The 21,009-nt window shown below is 35.6% G+C and overlaps 1 protein-coding gene across 1 annotated transcript; it reads left to right on the top strand.

The window, feature by feature from the left end:
* The first annotated feature begins 380 nt into the window (after window positions 1-380).
* Window positions 381-19,125, top strand: Arf4 (ARF GTPase 4). The gene is made up of 6 exons (XM_076839649.1): window positions 381-717; window positions 10,614-10,694; window positions 10,868-10,977; window positions 15,388-15,459; window positions 18,020-18,145; window positions 18,955-19,125. Exons 1-6 carry the CDS (start codon window positions 651-653, stop codon window positions 19,039-19,041), a joined length of 543 nt encoding a protein of 180 aa, XP_076695764.1. The 5' UTR covers window positions 381-650; the 3' UTR covers window positions 19,042-19,125.
* Window positions 19,126-21,009: the final 1,884 nt, after the last annotated feature.

Raw genomic sequence — 21,009 nt, 5'->3', positions numbered from 1 at the left:
TAGCGTGAAAGAGAAAGACGCCCAAACATTCACTATCTAACCCATAATGCTTTTCTCGCATTCCCGGAAGCAAGGATACAACCCTACAACACATTTTTCCGGGCGGAGGCATTTTGCCTTGAGTCTGATTGGAAGTGACAAAGCGAGGCATCATGGGACTTCGCCCTTCTCCCAGTACGCCTGTGCAGCCGGCCTCGCCCCACTCCTGGAGCCACGTCCGGAAAGTGGCGGCGGCGAGAGATGCACGTCAGCAAAGGTATGGCCAATTCCCTGCGTGCGCAGGCGTAGTGGCGCTGGTAGTACCGGAAGAACAGGGGGATGGGGCGACGGTGACGCGAATCTGTCCGCGTTGGAGGGGCCGGGCCGCAGCCAGAGTTGCTGCGGCCGCCGTGTGACGTGGCACAGCCGGAGAATTAAAGTCAGAGCCTGAGCTGCCGCGACAGTCGCCAAGCCGGTCCTCCACCCGCTAATTCCTGTCCCGAAGCTCCCGAAGCTTCACCCGTCACGCCGGCCAACGAGCGGTCCCTGTCGCCCCCTTTCTGCCTCAGGTCTTTCTTTTCCCTTGCGCTCAGTTTGTTGGGAGTGTGAAAGGAGAAGGCCCAGGGACGCCCCGACCCCTTTTTCTGCCCATCGCAAGTGCCACTACCGCCATGGGCCTCACCATCTCTTCTCTGTTCTCCCGCCTCTTCGGCAAGAAGCAGATGCGTATTTTGATGGGTGAGTGAGGGACTGGAGGCCAGACCCCAGTACGGATCGGGAAGGAGGCCGGATCTTGAAGCTTGGGGCCGCCTCGGGGCCTGTTTTTTCCTCCGCCAGCTGTGGTGGGGGAGGGGTGACGGGTCGGGGGTCGGAAAGAATTCTTTAGGGGGAACAATGGCGAAAGGTGAGCGATTACCCCAGATCGGCCGCTGAAGAGGCAGGTTCAGAGCCTCGGGAAACATTTTTCTTATTCTGGACTTGATTTTCCTTGATCTAATTGAAAACCGGACTAGATTGGGTGGAGATTTGGGGAAAGCGAACGCTGCTAAGGCCCGTTCTGAGAGAGAGATTTTCTTTCCCTCTAACCCGGGTGTGGGCAGCACACCCTCAATGAGAGGGAGGCTAAGCGTCTCCAGCCTTCCTCCTCCTCCTTTCCCTTTGGTGTACACGGTCTGCGTACACCATTGGTAGGTGAGCGAGCGGCCACCGACGACTTGGAGCCGCCTGGGGCAGGAAGTGACCAGGGCCAGTGCGCTGGCGAGGGGGCACCCTAGGTTTGTGGGGAGTCCGGAATCTTTAGTTCATTTTGCTAAACTTTGCCTCGCGCTGGATTCGGCTTCTTTTTTTCCCCTTTATTAATGAGCTCATTCCATGCAAACCAAGTTTAGCATGTATCTGTTTCTTTTGTCTACTTTTAAGAACTCTAAATATATTTGGTTTATTATAAGCTAATATCTGTCCAGCTTAAGGTTTAACACAGAAAACTTTTGAGAAACTACTTTTAAAACCTGGTAAACTTTTAATACCTTAACCGAACATCATGACCTTTGATTTTAAGATAACCTTAATAAATAGTAACTACAATTTTTTTAAATTTCTTTTCGAAAATTAAAATTTTAAAAACTACTTTTTCAGAGGCTTTTTTTTTTTTTTTTTTTTTTTTTTTGCACAGCTGAGGGAGAAGGGCTGTCACTTGGGTGATGTAAGCAACCCCTCCTTCCTAGTACTGTGAGTAGTTTCTACCTCACAACCGAATAATAGACCTGAATAATGTTAAAAGTAGCCTCTCAAGTGTGAAGCTTGTTGGTTTATTTGTTTTCTAGAGAGTGGCAGTGGGACCTATTTTTCCAGTTCTGCTACTGTGATAAGTTCAATATTTTAAGGTATATGAAGAGTTATTTACACATTTGGTTCTTGTTTTATTTTCCTCTTAGTTCAGTTTCTTTACAATCCATAAAACAATTATTCATGATTTGTTCACAAAGACAAATTAGTGTTTTTAAGTTTCTCATATTTCCTTTATAAGAGGACAGACTTAGAAGGGCAGGCATATTATTTAAGTTTTAAGTGGCTGAAAATTGGCAGTCAGAAAAAGAATCTGAAGTCAGTGGGAGAACTTTTGGACTATGATAAATAAAATTTCCAGCCTGTTTCTTAGAGGTTTACCTGAACGTAATTGTGTTCCTGAAAATGTAGTACATTGGTCATTTTACTTAATGTTTATCACAAATCAGTTGCTATTTTTCCTTTCCTTGGTCTTTTGTGATGGTTAAAACTGTCAGAATGGGAAGAAGGGCAGAAATATGCTATAAACAATGTTTTATATTTGCTTTCCCCTCTTTCCCACATAATGATCAGAAGAAAATGGAAGGGCATAAGTATTTAATTTTCTGCAAGTGATAGAAGGATTTGGAATTATTTTATGGTTTGCTATTCTTTTTCATTAATTTTTCCTTTTTTTGGTAGTTATAGATGGACAGAATGCCTTTATTTGTTTATTTTTATGTAGTGCTGAGGATTGAACCCAGTGCCTCATGCATGCTAGTCAAGTGCTTGCTGCTGAACTACAGCCCCAGTCCGATGGTTTGCTTTTCTTCTTTTGCACTTTAGTTTAGGAATAATCAGTTTTACTTGATTAAAAACACTTTTGTCACAAGGCCAACTTTTATGGTAACTTATTAGAGTAAGTACAAACAGGGATATGTTCTCAAGAACAGGGAAAGAGGTGGTTTAAAAGTTTGATAAGTCTTAGGTTTTTCTTTGTGGCTTTAAGAGTGATTGACAGCATAAATAGTAGGTCACAAATGTATTAAAAGTTAGCAGTTAGCTAATGTGTCTGTTTTGCCAGGCTACTGTGGAAAAGATGTAAATTTAATTCCTGCCTTTACTGCTGTCCCAAAAGTTCAAGTTATTGAAAAAGTCAGTGTTGGAAGATAGGGCAGGTAGTTAACTGTAATTAGAAATAAAAAGCCAACACTATCAAATTTAAAGTCTTTTGGACTCTTGAAGGACAGAAACTATGTAGTATTTATAAGGGCTAATTACTCATGTTTTGCTATTAAGTTTAAATTCAAGGGCAGCCAGATATCATCCGAGTTCTTATACAGCTGGAGTTAGAAAGCAGTTATCCTTACATTAACTTATTTTAAGTAGGTATCCATATCTTGGTCTGTGATAAAATGTTAGTTTTAATAAGGGAATCTGTGAATTTTTGTTTATATCTGAATATGCTCATGGGTTCTGAAGAGGATAGTTATTCTCACCTCTTTATTTTGAATTTTTGAGTTTTTAACCTGTTGAAAAGGATCGAAAAGTATTGCTTTAAAAGTTTGCTAATACCAGTGTAGTCTGTATTGCCTTGAATGTTACTGTGGTTCTTTGGGACCAGAGAGGTTCAAGAGGAAGGATCTTTTATTTGCCAAGTTTAAGAAATATTAGCAATATTTTATGTGGGTCTTCAAACTAAAAGTGGTGTTTCATATTTTTCAGCATATTTCGTAAATCCATTTATTATGTAGTTTTTTTGCACTGATTAAAAAATATGTCCTGTTTGTGAAATTTAGACAAAATGTGAAAGAATAAAGTAATAATTGCTTGTAATTACTATTTCACTATTACTTGTCATCTTTACTCTCATGTTTTAAAAGTTCCAAAGTAGCTATATCATTTTACAATTCTAAAATTGTTTTTGTGTTAGTTTTTGTTCTCATTTTTAACTTATCCTTATTGCAAGCATTTTCTCATGTCATTAGTTGAAAACATAATTGCTAGCCCTTTAAATTTTTTTTGTAAAGAGTCCTGGGCTGAGGATGTAGCTCAATGGTAGAGTACATGCCTAGCATGCCTGCGGTCCTGGATTTGAGTCCCAGCACTGCAAAATAAAATAAGGCCTTTCTGATTAGTTATGAGAATATAGGAATTTTTCAAAATCTGGAAGGGAAAAAATCAAGTTTCATGTTACTAGAAGTTGATAGATACAGCCATACCTAGATACATCTGCATTACAACAAAGTGTGGCTAATACTGACTTTTATGATATGTTTCTAATTAACCTGATAAATCAAGTGCAGATGTTCCTAAACTGTTAAGTGGAAGCAAAACTTACACTCACTGTATTTTTTCACAGCTGGTAGCCTCAGTTTCTGTTTGAATGGTCAAACAGATAATATTAAGGTACAATACATCCTCCAGAAAAAGTTAAAGGCAGAATGGCAGTATTTATAAACAATACTTTAGCACTCTGGTGTCAGGATTAGGTTGTTTGTCTTTTTATTTTTTTAAGTTGTAATATTTATGTACCATAAAATTTATGGTTTTTAGTATATTTGTATTTTGTAGCCATCACCACTCTCTAATTCCAGAATATTTTCATCATTCCAAAAAAGAAATCTATACCCTTTAGCAGACATTTCCATTCTCCTTTTTCCATTCTCTGGCAGTCTCTAATCTACTTTATTAATTTATTAAAAAAAATTTTTGGAAGGGGGGGTGCTGGAGTTGCAGCTCAGCTGTAGAGTGCTTACCTAGTGCATGTGAGGCCCTGGGTTTGATCCTCAGCACCACATTAAAGTAAATTTTAAAAATGTATTATTGACAACTACAACTAAAAATAAATATTAAAAAAAATTGTAGATTAATAGAATGCCTTTATTTATTTTTTTATGCAGTTCTGAGGATTGAACTCGGTGCCTCACACATGCTAGGCAAATGCTCTGCCACTGAGTTAAAGTCCAGCCTCTCTAATCTACTTTATTTTTGTGTTTGTCTATTCTGAACATTTTATACCATGGAATCATGTAATATGTAGCCCTTTGTGTGACTTTTTTCGCTTGGAATGATGTTTTCAAAATTCTTGTTGTAGTATGTATTTGTACTTCATGCCTTTTTTATTTTATTTATTTTACTTTTAAAATTTTTTTTAAATATTTATTTTTTAGTTGTATTTGGACACAATACCTTTGTTTTATTTATTTATTTTTATGTGGTGCTGAGGATCGAACCCAGGGCCTCACACTTGCTAGGCGAGTGCTCTACCGCTGAGCCACAACCTCAGCCCTTCATGCCTTTTTTAAATGGCCAAATAGTAATTCCATTGTATGACACTATAACACATTTTGTTTCTCCTTTCATTAGTTGATGGAAATTTGGGCATTTGTACTTACTGGTCTCATAAATAATGGCATTATGATATTATGAACATATGTGACAAGTTTGTTTTGGTGGGCACATATTTTAATTCTCAGGTAAAAACCTAGGATTGGAATTTGGGGGTCATATGATAATCTTTTAACATTTTGGGGAACTGACAAATTGTTTTCAAAAGCAGTGTGTCATTCACATTCCCACTAGCAACATTTGAGGGTTCTAATTCTACAGAATACCTAGGGTTTTGAACACCTGCTATTTTACTTCTGTGATTCTGGGGACATTTCTGAACTTAAGATGCCTAGTCTGAAAAATGGAAGGTTAATTTAAGGATGTAAGTGTCAAAAATATGGACCTGGTACTGTCTTGGAACACAGTAACTCTCAATTTTGAATGATTATTTTAAAATTATGGTGTATTTCAAACTTTTTAAGAAAATTTGAAGTGGAAAATGAAATTAAAAGGAAAACAAAATTTGAAAGAAAAAGGAAAACATGAAGAAAAATAATTTTTCCCATCTGAAAAGGGTTTTTTCTGTACCTTTTTTTTCCTTTCAAAGTTGATATAATTGCATCTGACTTCTTTTTTAAAATATTTTTATTTAGTTGTAGAAGGACACATTAACTTACTTTGTTTAAAATTTTTATGTGGTGCTGAGGATTGAACCCAGTGCCTCACACATGCGAGGCAAGTGCTCTATCACTGAGCCACATCCCCAACCCTGCATCGGCCTTCTTTAACTTGAAATATAAGAATTTCTCACTGCTGTAAGTTGGGAGACATACTTTTTTTTTTTTTTTTTTTTTTTTTTTTTAAAGAGAGAGGTGAGAGAGAGAGAGAGAGAGAGAGAGACAGACAGAATTTTTTTTAATATTTATTTTTTAGTTTTTGGCGGACACAACATCTTTGTTTTTGTATGTGGTGCTGAGGATCGAACCCGGGCCGCACGCATGCCAGGCGAGCGCGCTACCGCTTGAGCCACATCCCCAGCCCCGGGAGACATACTTTTTAAAGATTGGCAAAGGTTACTGAAGTAGTTTTGCTTGGAATATTAACACTTTGATCAAAGTACAGGCCTAGTTAAGAATAAGTAGTGATTCCAGCATATCTTCCAATACATTGACCTATTTATAATAGTGGAGGGAGAGAAAACTTACTGAATTGTACAGATTATTCTTCCCTTGGTTATTTGAGAATTGGTTATAGTTTCACTTTGTGGAAAAAAATCTATTGCCAAATATTGAAACATAGGGAAATACATATTAAGAAATGACTAAAGTGGGGCCAGGGTTGTGGCTCAGTGGTAGAGTGCTTGCCTAGCATGCTTGAGGCACTGGGTTCAATCCCCAGCACCACGTGTTGTGTTCATCTACAACTAATATATATATATTTTAAAATATATATTATACATTATATATAATATATATATATATTATATAATAATATATATATTATATATATTAAATATATATATATATTTAAAAAATAGAAATGACTAAAGTGGCACAAAATTGTTAGACCAATAAGTTTTTGTGTAAAGAACTATATAATGAATTTTAAGTTGATGATGGTGTGTTGCTACAATTTGTGCATCTTAAAGCTCACAATAGAAATGCTTTTTTTTTTTTTTTTTGAGTTGTTGACAGACCTTTAATTTTATTTACTTATATGCAGTGCTGCGAATTGAATCCAGTGCCTCACACATGCTATGCACAACCCCAGCCTTTAAAAAACAAAACAAAACAAAAAACAACTCTTCCTTTGTATTTATACAGCACCAATATTTTGGATACAATTGAGAAGATATCTTTTATGTGGCTATGAGCTATTAAAACTGTAGTTTGGGAGGGAGTTTTGTGGTGCTATAGATCAGACCTGGGGCTTAATGCATGCTGATGTGCTCTGTCACTGATCTACATCCCCAGCCCTGTTGTCTGGTAGTTTGTTTGTTATGCAGCTGGGAATCAAACCCAGGGCTTCTTGAATACTAGGCAAGCTTTCTACCACCTAGCTACAGCCCTAGCCCCTTGTAATTTTCATGTAAAAAATAATTTGTGGGTGCTTAAAAGGTCTTTCTGATTGCATTATTTTGTAAATGCTTTTCTGAAAAATAAAAATTCTTATTGAAGGCTATAAAGCAGTCATCTTCAAAAGGATGCTTCAGGAAATGTAAACAGTTCAACATTTTGATAAAAGAAATTTATTTATTTATTTATTTATTTAATGAAAGCCATACTTGCTAATCAGGTTAAAAAAGACTTTGCGGGCTGCTGTTGTAGTCAAGTGGTAGAGTGTTTGCCTAGCATGTGTGAGGCCTGGGTTTGATCCTTGGTGCCACATAAAAAAATAAATAAAGGCATTGTGTATATCTATAATTGAAAAGAATTTTTTTTTTTTTTAAATAGTCTGCAATTGATAAGTAGAAGAAACTATGAAAATAGGCATCCTGAGGCTGTGGTAGAGTGCTTGAATAGAATGCTTGAGGCGCTGGGTTCAATCTCCAGTACTGAAAAAGAAGGGAAAAAAGACTTACTGTTATAAAACTTATTAAAAGAATAATTGGAATACTTCTGTCTTTTTCTATAACTTAAAATAATTATGTAATCACAATTCATCTTGGACTTTATGCATTCTTAGTATTTTTTGATTTATATTTTATTTTTATTTTATTGGTGTGGTACTGGGAATTAAACCCAGGAGTGCTCTATCATTGAACTGCATCCCCAGTCCTTCTCATTTATTTTAAGACAGGGTCTTGTTAATTTGCTTAGGCAATTTAAACTGGCTGTCCTCTTGCTCAGTTTCCTCACTTGCTGGAAATGCAAGCGTGGGCTTTTACATTGTTTTTAAAAGGTGGTATGAGGTCCTGCTGGACCTCCAGTGAGGATTGGTCAGTTCTCAGAATATGATTTGAGTGCTTTTGTTTTTCATTTTCCTTTTTCCTAACCAGCATTTCAGTTTCAGTTCTGACTTGGCTTAATTGTGTTTGGATTTTAAGGTGATTTTGTTGTTTTTCTTAAAAATATCTTATTCTCTCAAGAGAGATAGCATTGTAGAAAAATTAAAAGATTTGGTTGTTTTACACCCCTTCCTTTTGTGTGTGTTTTCACTGAAGATGTCAGACTTTACAGTAGTGTCTTCTCTTTGCTATTTATTCAAGTTGTTTTCTTATTTATTTTTTGTGGTGCTGGGGATAAACCCATGGCCTTGCACATGGTAGGCACTTTTCTACCATTGATTTATATCCCATGCTCCCCGATCTTTTTTTTTTTTTTTTAACACAATACCTTTATTTTATTGTTCATTTTATGTGATGCCGGGGATTGAACCCAGTGCCTCACACATGCTAGGCATGATCTCTACCACTGAGCCACAACACTGGCCCCAAAGAGCACTTTATTTTTATTTTTGGTGTGTGTTGGGGATTGAACCAAGGGCCTTGTACATGCAAGAGAAGCACTCTACCAACTGAGCAATAGTCCTCACTCTCTACTGATCTTTTTGATACTGTTTCATATTCAAAAATAAAACTTTGTATAGTAGTTCTTATGCCTAAGAATGAAGGCTTGGGGTGGATGACTCATTGTACTGTATGTGTCATAGAATTTTAGAAAGAATAAACCTGTGATCTAGTATAAAAGGGGGAAAAGGCTTGATTAGAGGGCACAGGTATAAGAAGTCATAGAGGTTAGAGCATGAAGGGAAATCTTAAAGTAGGGTAGAGAATAGGAAGGATTAGGTGGAATAAGTCTGAATTACTGTATAGTCTTCATTTTGGACAAACTGATAAAAATTAAACTTACTGCACAGGAATGAAAACAAGATAATTGAGATGGTTTCAGTTTTTTATAAAACTTACTGTCATTGCTTTCATGTGTAAATTATGCTTTGATTTAAACATATAGAATGTGTCCTTGCTGCAATCAGTACTCAGTTGATTTTTAAATAATATATATTTTTAGTTGTAGATGGACAGAATACCTTTATTTTATTTATTTTTTTTATGTGGTGCCAGGAATCAAACCCAGTGCCTTACACAAGCATTCTACCACCGAGCCACAACCCTGGCCCCTCATTGATTTTTTAAAAAATATGTCATAAAAATAAATGAGGCTGCCAAATGTGACGTTCTTAGAAAATTGAGACATTCAGTGAGGTTATTAGATATTGGTCTTTGATTTATGAGGGCTTTTGCAAACAATATAGAATATACAGATTTTGAGAGAGTCATACTTGAAAGGATTTAATTTGTTCTTCCCTATCACTGTAATAAGTTTATCATTTTCTAATGTGGATTTTTCCTCTATAGCAAGTGCATTCCTCCCTACTTACACCTTAGCTTCAATTGAATTGTTTTAAGAAGAAAGACTTGATTTATATTGGAAAATCATTTTTACAATAAAAATTAAGCCAGACTTTTTTTTTTTTTTTTTTTTTGAGAGAGAGAATTTTAATATTTATTTTTTAGTTTGTCAGCGGACACAATATCTTTGTTTTTTGTATGTGGTGCTGAGGATCGAACCCGGGCCGCATGCATGCCAGGCAAGCGCGCTACCGCTTGAGCCACATCCCCAGCCCCAGACTTTGGTTCTTATTTGTGCATATTTGATTTTGAAATGGATGAGGTAGGGGTATATTTAGCCTTTTCTTCATTTATTATTATAAGGAGACCAAGACACTGTTACCTATATTTTCTCCTTAACATCAAGACATTTTGCTTAAAATTTGCTCTATAGATTTTGTTATTATTCTGTGTTCTCTGATTCATCTTCTAATTTGTTTTTGTTTTTTAGTTTTTTTTTAGTACCAGGTATTGAACGCTTTATTTTATTTTGAGAACAGGGTCTCATTAAAGTTGCCTAGGGCCTTACTAAGTTGCTGAGGCTGACCTTGAACTTGTGACCCTTCTGCCTTGCACTCCCAAGTTGCAAGGATTACAGGTGTGTGCCTCTACACCAGGCTGTACCTTCTAATTTGTGTTTTTAAAAGAGGGTGGGTGATAGACAGGTTCTGAGATGTGCACCTGTAATCCCAGCTCCTTGGGAGGATGAGATTGGAAGATTTTAAGTTTGAGGCTGGCCTCAGCGATTTAGTGAGGCCCTGTTTCAAAATAAAAGGGACTGAGAAGGATGTACTTATACCCCTAGGTTTAATCCCAGTACCACAAAAAAATAAAATAAAAAATAAAAATCATTTAACCTAGGGCTGAGTATATGGCTCACTGCAGAGTGCTTACCTATCAAGTTTGTGGCAGAACCAAAGATTAGATTCTGAGTCAACCAGATATTCTTTTCCTTTTGCTACTTTACGCTATCTTGAAAGGCTTCTAGTATATTCCCTTTGGGAATCAGAAGTGAGATGATTTTTGTTTCTAACTCAGATTTGTGCCGTGAACAGTCAACTTTTACTTTCAAACTAATAAGTCATTATAAAATTATTTTTTTGTATGCTCTTGGTCTAGATTTTAAATCTCTAATGTCTTCTTCTAGTTGGATTGGATGCTGCTGGCAAGACGACCATTCTGTATAAACTGAAGTTAGGGGAGATAGTCACCACCATTCCTACCATTGGTAAGAAAGTTTACTGTTGACTTTAACTTACATCTTAATGGGAAAAAAGGCAGAGTCTGTGTTTTTGTTAAAACTTAATGATTTTCTTGATAGGATAACTAAGATATTCCATAGTAAAGGAGTTTATTTTCTTAACAATGCATTATGCACAGCATTTTTGTTTTTCCTTGTAGGTTTTAATGTGGAAACAGTAGAGTATAAGAACATTTGTTTCACAGTATGGGATGTTGGTGGTCAAGATAAAATTAGGCCTCTCTGGAGGCATTACTTCCAGAATACCCAGGTAAGAATGGTATAAAAAAAAATTTAAGATCTTTTTTGTAGGTTTCATGTAATGAATTTTACATTAATATCTAGTGTTTACTTGGAGGTTGGTGTGTACCATATGAGTTGATCTTATTATTACTCCCATATTCTTTAGTGGACTTTCATTCGTGCCTTTGAAAGCTAAACTACCTGTGGTGAGAGTTAGCTAACCTAGTAAGATTTTGAAAGATGAGGTGGGATGGGTGCCGATGTGGTTTTCAAGAATGAGGTGTACCAGAAGATCTCAGACTATCTCCCAAATTAACAAGTGAATTACAGCTTCCACAGAGAATAGTGGAATATGGCCTTGGAATCACCTCTTCAAAACCCCCTGTCCTGCTGATGGGCAGAATCACAGCCTCTGGGACAGGAGTCTCCTGTGTTTCTCCTTTGCTAACAAGCAAAAAAAAAAAAAAAAAAAAGCATGAATTAGGTCTCTCATTGTTAGTTTAGAAAGAAAAGTATGTGTAAATTTCTATCGTAGTGGTTTCTAATGAATGTAAGATAAGATAGACCTTCTCAAGTAGCCCAGTGTTTGTTACTTTATTTAACATTTATCTTAAATATATGTTGACTTGTAAGATAATTTTGTTAGTGTCATGTAGTATATATAATACTGTCATGGAAGAGACTTTAGTGATCCTGTAGATTAGGAGTTCTCAAATTTAGCTGCATATGATGATCACCTAAGGAGCTCTCAAAATCCAGAAGCCTCAATCATATCAAAATACCACTTGAATCAGAATCTCTGAGCAAGTAACTAAGCATCATTAGCATTTCTAAAACATGAATGTGCATATGAATTACCTGGATATTTGTCAAAAATACATATTGGTTAAACAGAGCCTCGCCTGGGGTTCTAGCAAGTTCTCTGGTGATGCTGATTTTGGATCTTTACAACAGTCATACTAACACTTTTGGGCTGTAAGTAAGGTTCTCTTCCTTGTCCTCTACTCATTAGATAAATGTCAGTAGCAGCTGTCTCACTGAATTTTGACAATCCAAAATTTGGAAAATAGTCCCTGGGAGCAAAATTGCTTCTCAGTAAGAACCACTGTTGTAGTTTCAATCTCATGAGGAAATTAAAACTTGAAATGAATTCAAGATTGGAGAATTCTTTGCTTAATCTAGTCCTGATTCTGCTGTCTCTTCTATTCACTAGTTTTTATTTATTACTGAAGTTGATAATTTTAAAAAAGTGTGATGGGGCTGGGATTGTGGCTCAGCGGTAGAGCACTCCAGGTTCCATCCTCAGCACCACATAAAAATAAAGGCATTGTGTTGTGTTCATTTACACCTAAGAAATAAATATTAAAAAAAATTAAAGTGTGATATTAAAAGTACTGATATGTTTTAAAATTTGTAACGTTAGACTTGCTCTCCAACATTTAAAACATTGCATGCAAATGAGATATAATGCCACCAGAGGGCAGTGAATATCCCAGGTGAGAGGTTGGAACAAACCTAGTATAAGTAGTAGGTCAAAATAAGAAAATGGGATACTTTCTTATTTAAAAACAAGAATGTGTATGTCATTAAAATAGCTTTGCTTATCAAAGTTGCCCATACTTTAAAAAATTTTATTTTGGAAAATTTCAAACATACACAAAAAATAGAGTAGCATAATAAATTCCCATTTATTACAATTTTAGTTGTTGGATATAGTCAATATTGTTTAACCGATAGTCATGTTTAGTGAACCCCAATCCCCTGAATTATTTAAAAATGAGTCTTAGCGTTTCATTTAGGGAGTTTTTGTTTTTGTTTTTGTTTTGGGAGATTGAAGCCAGGGTGCTTTATAACTGGGTGACATTCCCAGCCCTTTTTTTAAAAATTTGAGATAGGGTCTCTGGATAAATTGCCCAGGTTGCCTTTGAACTTATAATGATCTTGCCTCTGCCTCCCAAGTTGTTTGGATTACAGGTGCCACCACTGGGCCTGGCTAGGGAGCATATTTTTGAAGTAAAGTTCAGCATCATGTAAAACCTTATAACTTTTGATCCACCAGTAACCATGGTTTTATCTCTGAATTTACTTACAACACATTGTAAGAATTTTTGAGTTTTAAATTTTAGATTAGCTCCATTCCTGGCCTTCACGCCACCCTAGAATTAAAATCTCAAGTATTTCTTCCTAGGGAATTCATATCTGCTTGAGAAAGTCTTAGGTGTCACCTGATGTAATCACAGTTAAGCTCTTAGCTTGCATTTCTAGCATTCCTGATCAGTTTTCTCAGTGGTAGTGCACTTGCCTGGCATGTGTGAGGCACTGGGTTTGATTCTCAGTACCACATATAAATACATAAATAAAATAAAGGTCTATTAACAACTAAAAAAATATTTAAGAAAAGTAAAAAGAGGGCTGGGTTGTGGCACAGTAGTGTAGAGTGCTTGCGTAGCATGTGTGAGGCACTGGATTTGATCTTTAGCACCACAAAACAAATAAATAAATAAATAAAGGTATTGTGTCCATCTACAACTAAAAAAATAAGGAGAAAGAAAAAAGAAAAGTAAAAAGGGCTGGGGTGTAGCTTAATGGTAGAGCCCCCTAGGTTCAATCCATTACAAAAAAAACAAAACATAAATAAAATATTTTAGGAGGTAGGGTTGTAGGAAGAAAAATATTTAAAGCAGTGAATCACATTGGCAAAATACGAATAGATTTTACCAAAGCTATTAAATTAATCTGTCCCTGCTTTTCTGGCTGAGACTTTCATACTTTCCCATATGAAAGTTGTTTTTAACGTTTTGAGGTACTGGATTAAACCCAGAGCTGCTTTATCACTGTGCCACATCCCCAGCCCTTTGTATTTTTTATTTTGAGACAGGATCTTGCTAAGTTATTTAGGGCCTTTCTAAATTGCTGAGGCTGGTGATGCTGATTTTGGATCTTACAACAGTCATACTAACACTTTTGGGCTGTAAGTAAGGCTCTCTTCCTCTGCTTCAGCCTACCAAGTTGCTGGGATTACACCATGCCTGGCTTCCATTTGAAATTTTTTCAAAAAGTCTTAATTCAGATAATTGCCTCCAAATGGTATCTCTTTTGTAGTACAGAATTATTATATTTGTAAATATCTTTAAAGACTGTCACTACTGAGACCCTGCCTCAAAATAAAAACAGCTGGTGATGTAGCTTGGTGGTAGACCACCCTGAGGTACTGCCAAAAAAAAAAAAAAAAAAAAATCACTACCTTCCTTTTTTGTTAAGAATTTCTTATTTGCACAGGGCACAGTTGTGCACCCCTGTAATCCCAGTGGCTCCAAAGGCTGAAACAGGAGGACTGAAATTTTAAAGCCAGCCTCAGCAATTGAGCCAGGCCCTAAGCAACTTAGTGAGATCTTGCCTGTCAGTAAAATGTTTTTAAAAGGCTGGATATGTGGCTTATGGTTAAGTACCCTTGGGTTCAATACCCAGACCAAAAAAAAAAAAAATTCTGTTTGATCAAGTGAACCTTGAAATTTTCATGTTTTTGTTTGTTTTGTTCCCAGATTAAACTTGATGATGAGATAGTTTTAAAGATTTTATGGGGCTGGGGATGTGGCTCAAGTGGTAGCGCGCTTGCCTGGCATACATGCGGCCCAGGTTCGATCCTCAGCACCACATACATACAAACAAAGATGTTGTGTCCACCAAAAAAACTAACTAAATAAATAAATATTAAAAATTCTTTCTCTCTCTTAAAAAAAAAAAAAAGATTTTATTTTTCCCCTTTGGCAGTACTGAGGATAGAACCCAGGGCCTGTATGTGCAAGGCAAATACTTTACCACTGAGCTACTGTGCTGTATCACCAATCCTTGTGTTATATTTTGTTTGAGTCTTCTCATGATAGAGTTGGCAAGCAAAATTTTGGAATAAGGCTCTTTTTTCCTTTCCACATTGAAGCATATGCAAACTATTTTAGGGCATGCTCTCCCTTCACTCCTGCCACTTTTTTTTTCTTTTTTGTAGTATGCTTTTTTGGGAATAAGCCTGTTCTTAGTAAATTCATGATTCTTTGGGATCCTTAGTTTATTCTTTTTCCTTTTGTCTTCACGTTGTGTTTATTTTGCTCTTTACTTACTTGTGCTTATATATGCTAGGGAAGAAAAAAGGGTTGAAAAGTATTTTAAGCATAGTTGAGAAAAGTGGTCATTGGTTAAGATTAAGATTTTTCTTTTAGATTTGAAATTACATAAGTTAAAATCACAAATAATGCTTATTAGTTTTTAGTATTAAAGCCCTGAGTTTTTTTTTTGTTGTTACATGTCAGTAAGGGAACATTTTCAGTAAGGGAACATTTTCTTCCAGTGTCTAACCTTGATAACATTTTGCTAGTTATGTTTCATATTTACTCTGTGCCTTAAGTTTTATTTTATAATTTATTGAAATTTTTTTTTTTCCTAGGGTCTTATTTTTGTGGTAGATAGCAATGATCGTGAAAGAATTCAGGAAGGAGCCCAAGTACTGCAGAAAATGGTAAGGATATATTTTAAATTTTATCATTTCCAAGGTTTGTTTTTCTGGGCGATTGTGGTGGTGTTAGTGGTTGGTATATTTTTAAGAGGTAGAAAGTAACTTGAGAAACTATATTATTCTCAGATTCTTAAGAATGCACAAGAAAAAGTCTCCTATAAAGCTATTTATTTATTTTTTTATTCGGTTCCATCGATTATACATTGGAAGTATGTTTCTGTCACTGGACTTGCATCCATGACCCCTATGGAGCTTATTTATTTATTCATTTATGTTTTTGGTACTGGGGATTCCATTGAGCTTATATCCCTAGTCCTTTATATTTTTTATATTGAGACAGGGTCTCGCTAAGTTGCTGAGGTTGGCTTTGAATTTAAAATCCTCCTGCTTCTGCTTTCTGAGTCACTGGGATTACAGTATTATGCCACTGTGCGAGTCCCTGTAGAGCTTTTTTTAAAAAACATAGAAGAAAAGCTCCTTTGGTAAATTGAGAAAAAGATGGATGGAGCCTAGTGATAGTATACTTGCCTGGTATGTTCAAAGCCCCTAGGTTCAATTTCTCATATCACCAAAAGAAACCAAAACAACAACAAAGAAAAAGGGGGGGGGGGAACTGCCCAGAATGTTCTGATTGATTTCAATGCCTATTTCTGGTTAAGGATATTTGATTTAGTCCAGTTCTTTATTTTACAAATAAAGTCTGCAGTTTTTCAGTTTTAACCTGAGATTTCTGGTTTGAATCCCTTCTTCTCAAGGTCATCAGGTTCAGGGTTTTTTTTTTTTTTTTTTCCCATTTTTTACAGTACTGAGGATCAAACTCAGGGGCACTCTACCACTGAGCTATATTCCCAGCCTTTTTATTTAATGTTGAGACAGGGTCTCACTAAGTTGCCCCTGGGCTGGCATTGAACTTGAAATTCTCCTGCTTCAGCTTCCCCAGTTCTTGGAATTATAGGAATGTGCTACCACACTGGACTCGGGTTCAGTTTTTTTCTGTGCTGTGCCAATTATTCAGAAATACTATATTTTATAACAGCAGCCATGATAAAGAATTCCATTAGAAAGAGGAGATTTGGTTGACAGTGGCATTTCTGCCTTGCCATGTATCTGATTAATGTTCTTATGTATTTATGATTATTAAAAATCTGGAAGAGAGAAAAATAGTTGAGGAACCTTGTTATGGTTTCAGATGTATGGCCATGAAATATTGACTGAAATGAAATTGTAATTCTCATTCTTTGCTCCTGTGAGTGGAATAGTTTATAAAAATTTTTTTTCTGTTATTTGTATAACTGAGTTACTGATGGCTTTTTGCCTGTTAAGTCAAATTTTACCTACTCTTTGTTGCAAACAGTTAAATTGAAATATAATTCACAAGCCATAAAAATGGGCAGCTAAGTCTGGGTGCAGTGGCACATGTCTATAATCCCAGTGGCTCCGGAGGCTGAGGCAGGAGGATCATGAATTCAAAGCCAGTTTCAGCAATTTAGTGAGGTCCTAAGCAACTCAGTGAGATCCCGTCTTTAAATAAAGTATAAAAAAGGGTTGGGGACATGTATCAGTAGTTAATACCCCTGGGTTGGGTTAAATCCCCAACACCAATAAGGAAAGATAAAATAAAATGTGCAAGTCAAGGCTGGGATGTAGCTTAGTGGTATAGCATTCAGTATATTCAAGGCTCTGGGTTGGATCCCTTGTACCCTAAAAAAGGTATACGTCAGTGGTCTTTAGTATACAGAGTTTTATAAACATCACTACAATCTAATATTAGAAAATTTCCATCATTCCAAAAAGAAATCCTGGAACCATTAGCAGTCATTCCCCATTACTTCCCTTTCCTACCCACATCCCTGGCCTCTGACAACCACTAATCTAGTATTCGTTTCTTTGTAATTATTTATTCTTTATGTTCCTATAAATGAAAATATTAATATGTGATCTTTTGTGTCTAACTTGTTTCTCCTAGAATGATTTTTCAAGGGTCATCCATGTTGTGTTATACAATATTTAATCCTACTAGCTTTATGCTAGGTACTCTTCTTGCACCTTTTATGATACTACTAATATCTTAGTAATTTTATTTTCTCAGTGTTGTGAGACCCCATTGTCTGGAAAGGATAAAAATCCAAAAGGATCACCATCTAAATACTTTTGCCTCTAAGTACTGTAAGATCATGCCTTAAACACTATATTCCCTTATATATTTCTTATCCTTGGCAGTCCTCATTCTCTGTGAAAATTCATGAAGGTGATTTGCCTTGATGGGGTGTAGGATGATTGGCTTAAAAAACATTTTTGCTTTACTTCAAGGCATATGATTATTTACTCTGGATTTAAAAACTGAAAGATATGAGATTTAAGTTGTAAGAGTACCTGAAATTTATGTAGAGAAATTTGGTTGTTGTTTAACACTATTTAATGTTGAAAATATATATATATATATATATATATATATATATATATATATATATATATATATATAGGAAGACATTGTTTTGGACAGTTAGTTACAATAATTGGATCCCAGTTTTGTAGTTGTTAATGGCCTACTTTTTATTTGTAGCTTGAGGAAGATGAGCTGCAAGATGCAGTGCTGCTGCTTTTTGCAAACAAACAGGATTTGCCAAATGCTATGGCTATCAGCGAAATGACAGATAAATTAGGCCTTCAGTCTCTCCGTAACAGAACAGTAAGTATTTGAAGGTTAATATATTGACCTCCTGACTTCTAGAGTTACTATTTCAGTTAATACTCAATTTAAAGTTGATAGTTATCCTCTATGAAGGCAATGAGCACATCATTTATAAAAATTATGGTAACATAAGCCAGGCTGGTTCATGCCTATAATCCCAGCTACTGGGGAGGCTGATGCAGGAGAAATTTCAAGTTTGAGACCAGTCTCAACAACTTAGTGAGACTATGTCTCAAAAATAAATAAGTAAAAAGAGCTGGGATTAGGATTTTCTAATACTGTTAGCTCAGTAGTAGAATGCTTGCCTAATGTGTGAGGCCCTGGGTTCAAACCCTAATACAATATGATAATTTTTGATTATACAAAAGTCAGCCCTTTCAGTTGAGTAGTTTGTTAGTTACTGTTTCCTCATGAATATTCTCTTCAGTTTAAATGGTGGAAAGTTTCCTAAATTTAATGACTAGGTAGATGTAGCTTTAAATATAAGGGGGGTTTGTGAGAAGCAAGAGGTGTTGAGAAAACTCCTAATCTTAAAGCATAGATAATTTTGAGTAATCTTTATAGTTAGAAAATCTTTAGCTAGCAAATTAATTATGTTTGAGAAGTAGTCATTTAATACATTCCTCATATTTTCCATTGTTTTTGCATATTTTCGTTTTCTTTTTTCCATATAGTTAACAGTGACTGCTGACTTAGTAGTAACCTTGGACATTTGAAGGGGAATACTTATTATTTTGATTAAGAAAGTTTAAACACTGCTTATACACAATCTTGTTAATCAGTATTTTCTTGTCCTTTCTTCACAGTGGTATGTTCAAGCCACTTGTGCTACACAAGGAACTGGTCTGTATGAGGGACTTGATTGGCTGTCAAACGAGCTTTCAAAACGTTAAATGAAACTGGATATCTAACCAAGGACACATTTTGATAGAATTGGTCTAGGCTTGTTACAACAAAATTAGTTTGCATCTTGGTTATTAAACTGTATCTGGGACTGGTTTGGGCAGAATATTACAGCGTTTAAACTTATTTTGTTGCCAATTATTGTTTACCAATAATTGCCAAGTATAATGTTGCTCTTTAGCAATATGCTTGGTTTTGAAGAAATTCTTGGGGAAAAAAGTATCCTCTTTTAATTTTGACTTCCTTTAAACCTAAATGCCTGGACATAGTTATTGTGACACCTTTAAATAAATCAGTTTTGAATGTTTTTTGAGCCCACAACAAATAATGTTTTAAAGTTATCCCCTTGCTACTTTACTGATACCTGTATCATTCCTGGGACAGTCTGCTGATTTGAACATGTAGCATTCCATTTGTATTTATTTCTATCACTTGCCAAAAGGATTTTCTAATACTGCTTGTACCAGCCAGGGAAATGCTCCAAAACACTATTCAGCTCTCTTGCACTGAGGAACTTAATATTTTTTCCCTATTATTGATTCCTGGCTTCCATCAGCCAAACTTAACCTTGGTGTGGTTTGGATTTGATAGCTAATTCTGTGCTGGTTGCAAAGAGTTCATAATGAGATGGCTTTTAATACTCAGCAGATTGTCTTTCTTTATATTATTATCTTCTTTATGTTGCATGTTGCTTTTGGTATCAGCCTGACTCTTTGCCCAGTATATAATAGTTCTGCTGATGTTTTGTTTATTGATGAACATATCTTCATTAAGAGTTTTTTTGAAAACTCAGCAAACACAATAAGTTTTCTTCATAACCCATTTGAAATTATTCCTAATAAAATGATAAAATATATAACTGTGTGTTCTTCATGACTCTTTGTGTTTGAAATAAATTTTCCTGTATAGCAAAGTTGATTTGCATATTTTATAAACTGTGGCAAATAATATAAATCCCAGTGGGTTTATTAATTATTTAAGTTAGAACTAAATTTATCATGGGTTATTATTATCACGGAGTGGGCTGCAATATCAAAACTTAAGTTTTCAGCCAGACATAGCTGTGTGTACCTGTAATTCTCAGCAACTCGGGAAGTGAAGTAGGAGGATCACAAGTTTGAGGCCAGCCTCAGCACCTTAACAAGGCACTAAGCAACTTAGTTAAACCCTGTCTCAAATTAAGAAATGAAAAGGATTGGGGATGAAAATCATTCTGGGGTAAATCCCCAGTACCCAAACAAACAAACAAATAAAAAAAACAGAAAAATTTAGACTTATAAAATCCCATTTGAAGCAGTAAATTTCAAAAGTTGCATCAAGAGCAAACAAATGGACTGCTCCAAAAGCATGTGTGATGTTTATTTTACAGCTAACACTAGTTGAAAAAGTGTTTTCCTCAAGTGCTCTTTGCATGGCAGAATACATAGACTTAGATGATGCCACTGCACTACAAAGAAGAGCAAAGTTTACGATCACTTCTCTTTTTGACTTTACAAATTTTAAACTTCAATTTAAAAGCTGTATGTGACTCATTTTTTAGTTACTAAGGCAATAAAATTATACCCTATTAACTATTTCTACTAAGTTATTAAGGACTAGAACTTGTTAGCTTTGAGTGACTTAAAGATTTTGTCTGTATTCTAATATTTTGTGTATTATAATTCTTGCTTTTTTATGGTGTTTTATTTTATTATACTTAACTGAGGATCAAACCAAAGGCCTTGAGCATGTTAAGCAAGTACTCTACCACAGTGTTACTTTTTTATGGTTCTTAATGGCCTGAATAGATTCAGACATATTTATGTATCAAAAAGTTATTTCTAAAACCAGGTATACGCTTTAAAAATTGTATACCTTTGAATTAAAAAAAAAACACCCATGGATTGAATATAAGGAAAATGTATGTAAGCAGTTTATGATCATTAAAAGAGGTTCTGGGGTATAGTATATGTTTAACT

Source organism: Callospermophilus lateralis, chromosome 1, assembly GCF_048772815.1.
Source record: "Callospermophilus lateralis isolate mCalLat2 chromosome 1, mCalLat2.hap1, whole genome shotgun sequence".
Classification (NCBI taxonomy): domain Eukaryota; kingdom Metazoa; phylum Chordata; class Mammalia; order Rodentia; family Sciuridae; genus Callospermophilus; species Callospermophilus lateralis.
The sequence above is the reverse complement of the archived record's forward strand: the minus strand, read 5'-3'. Positions and strand labels throughout refer to the sequence as shown.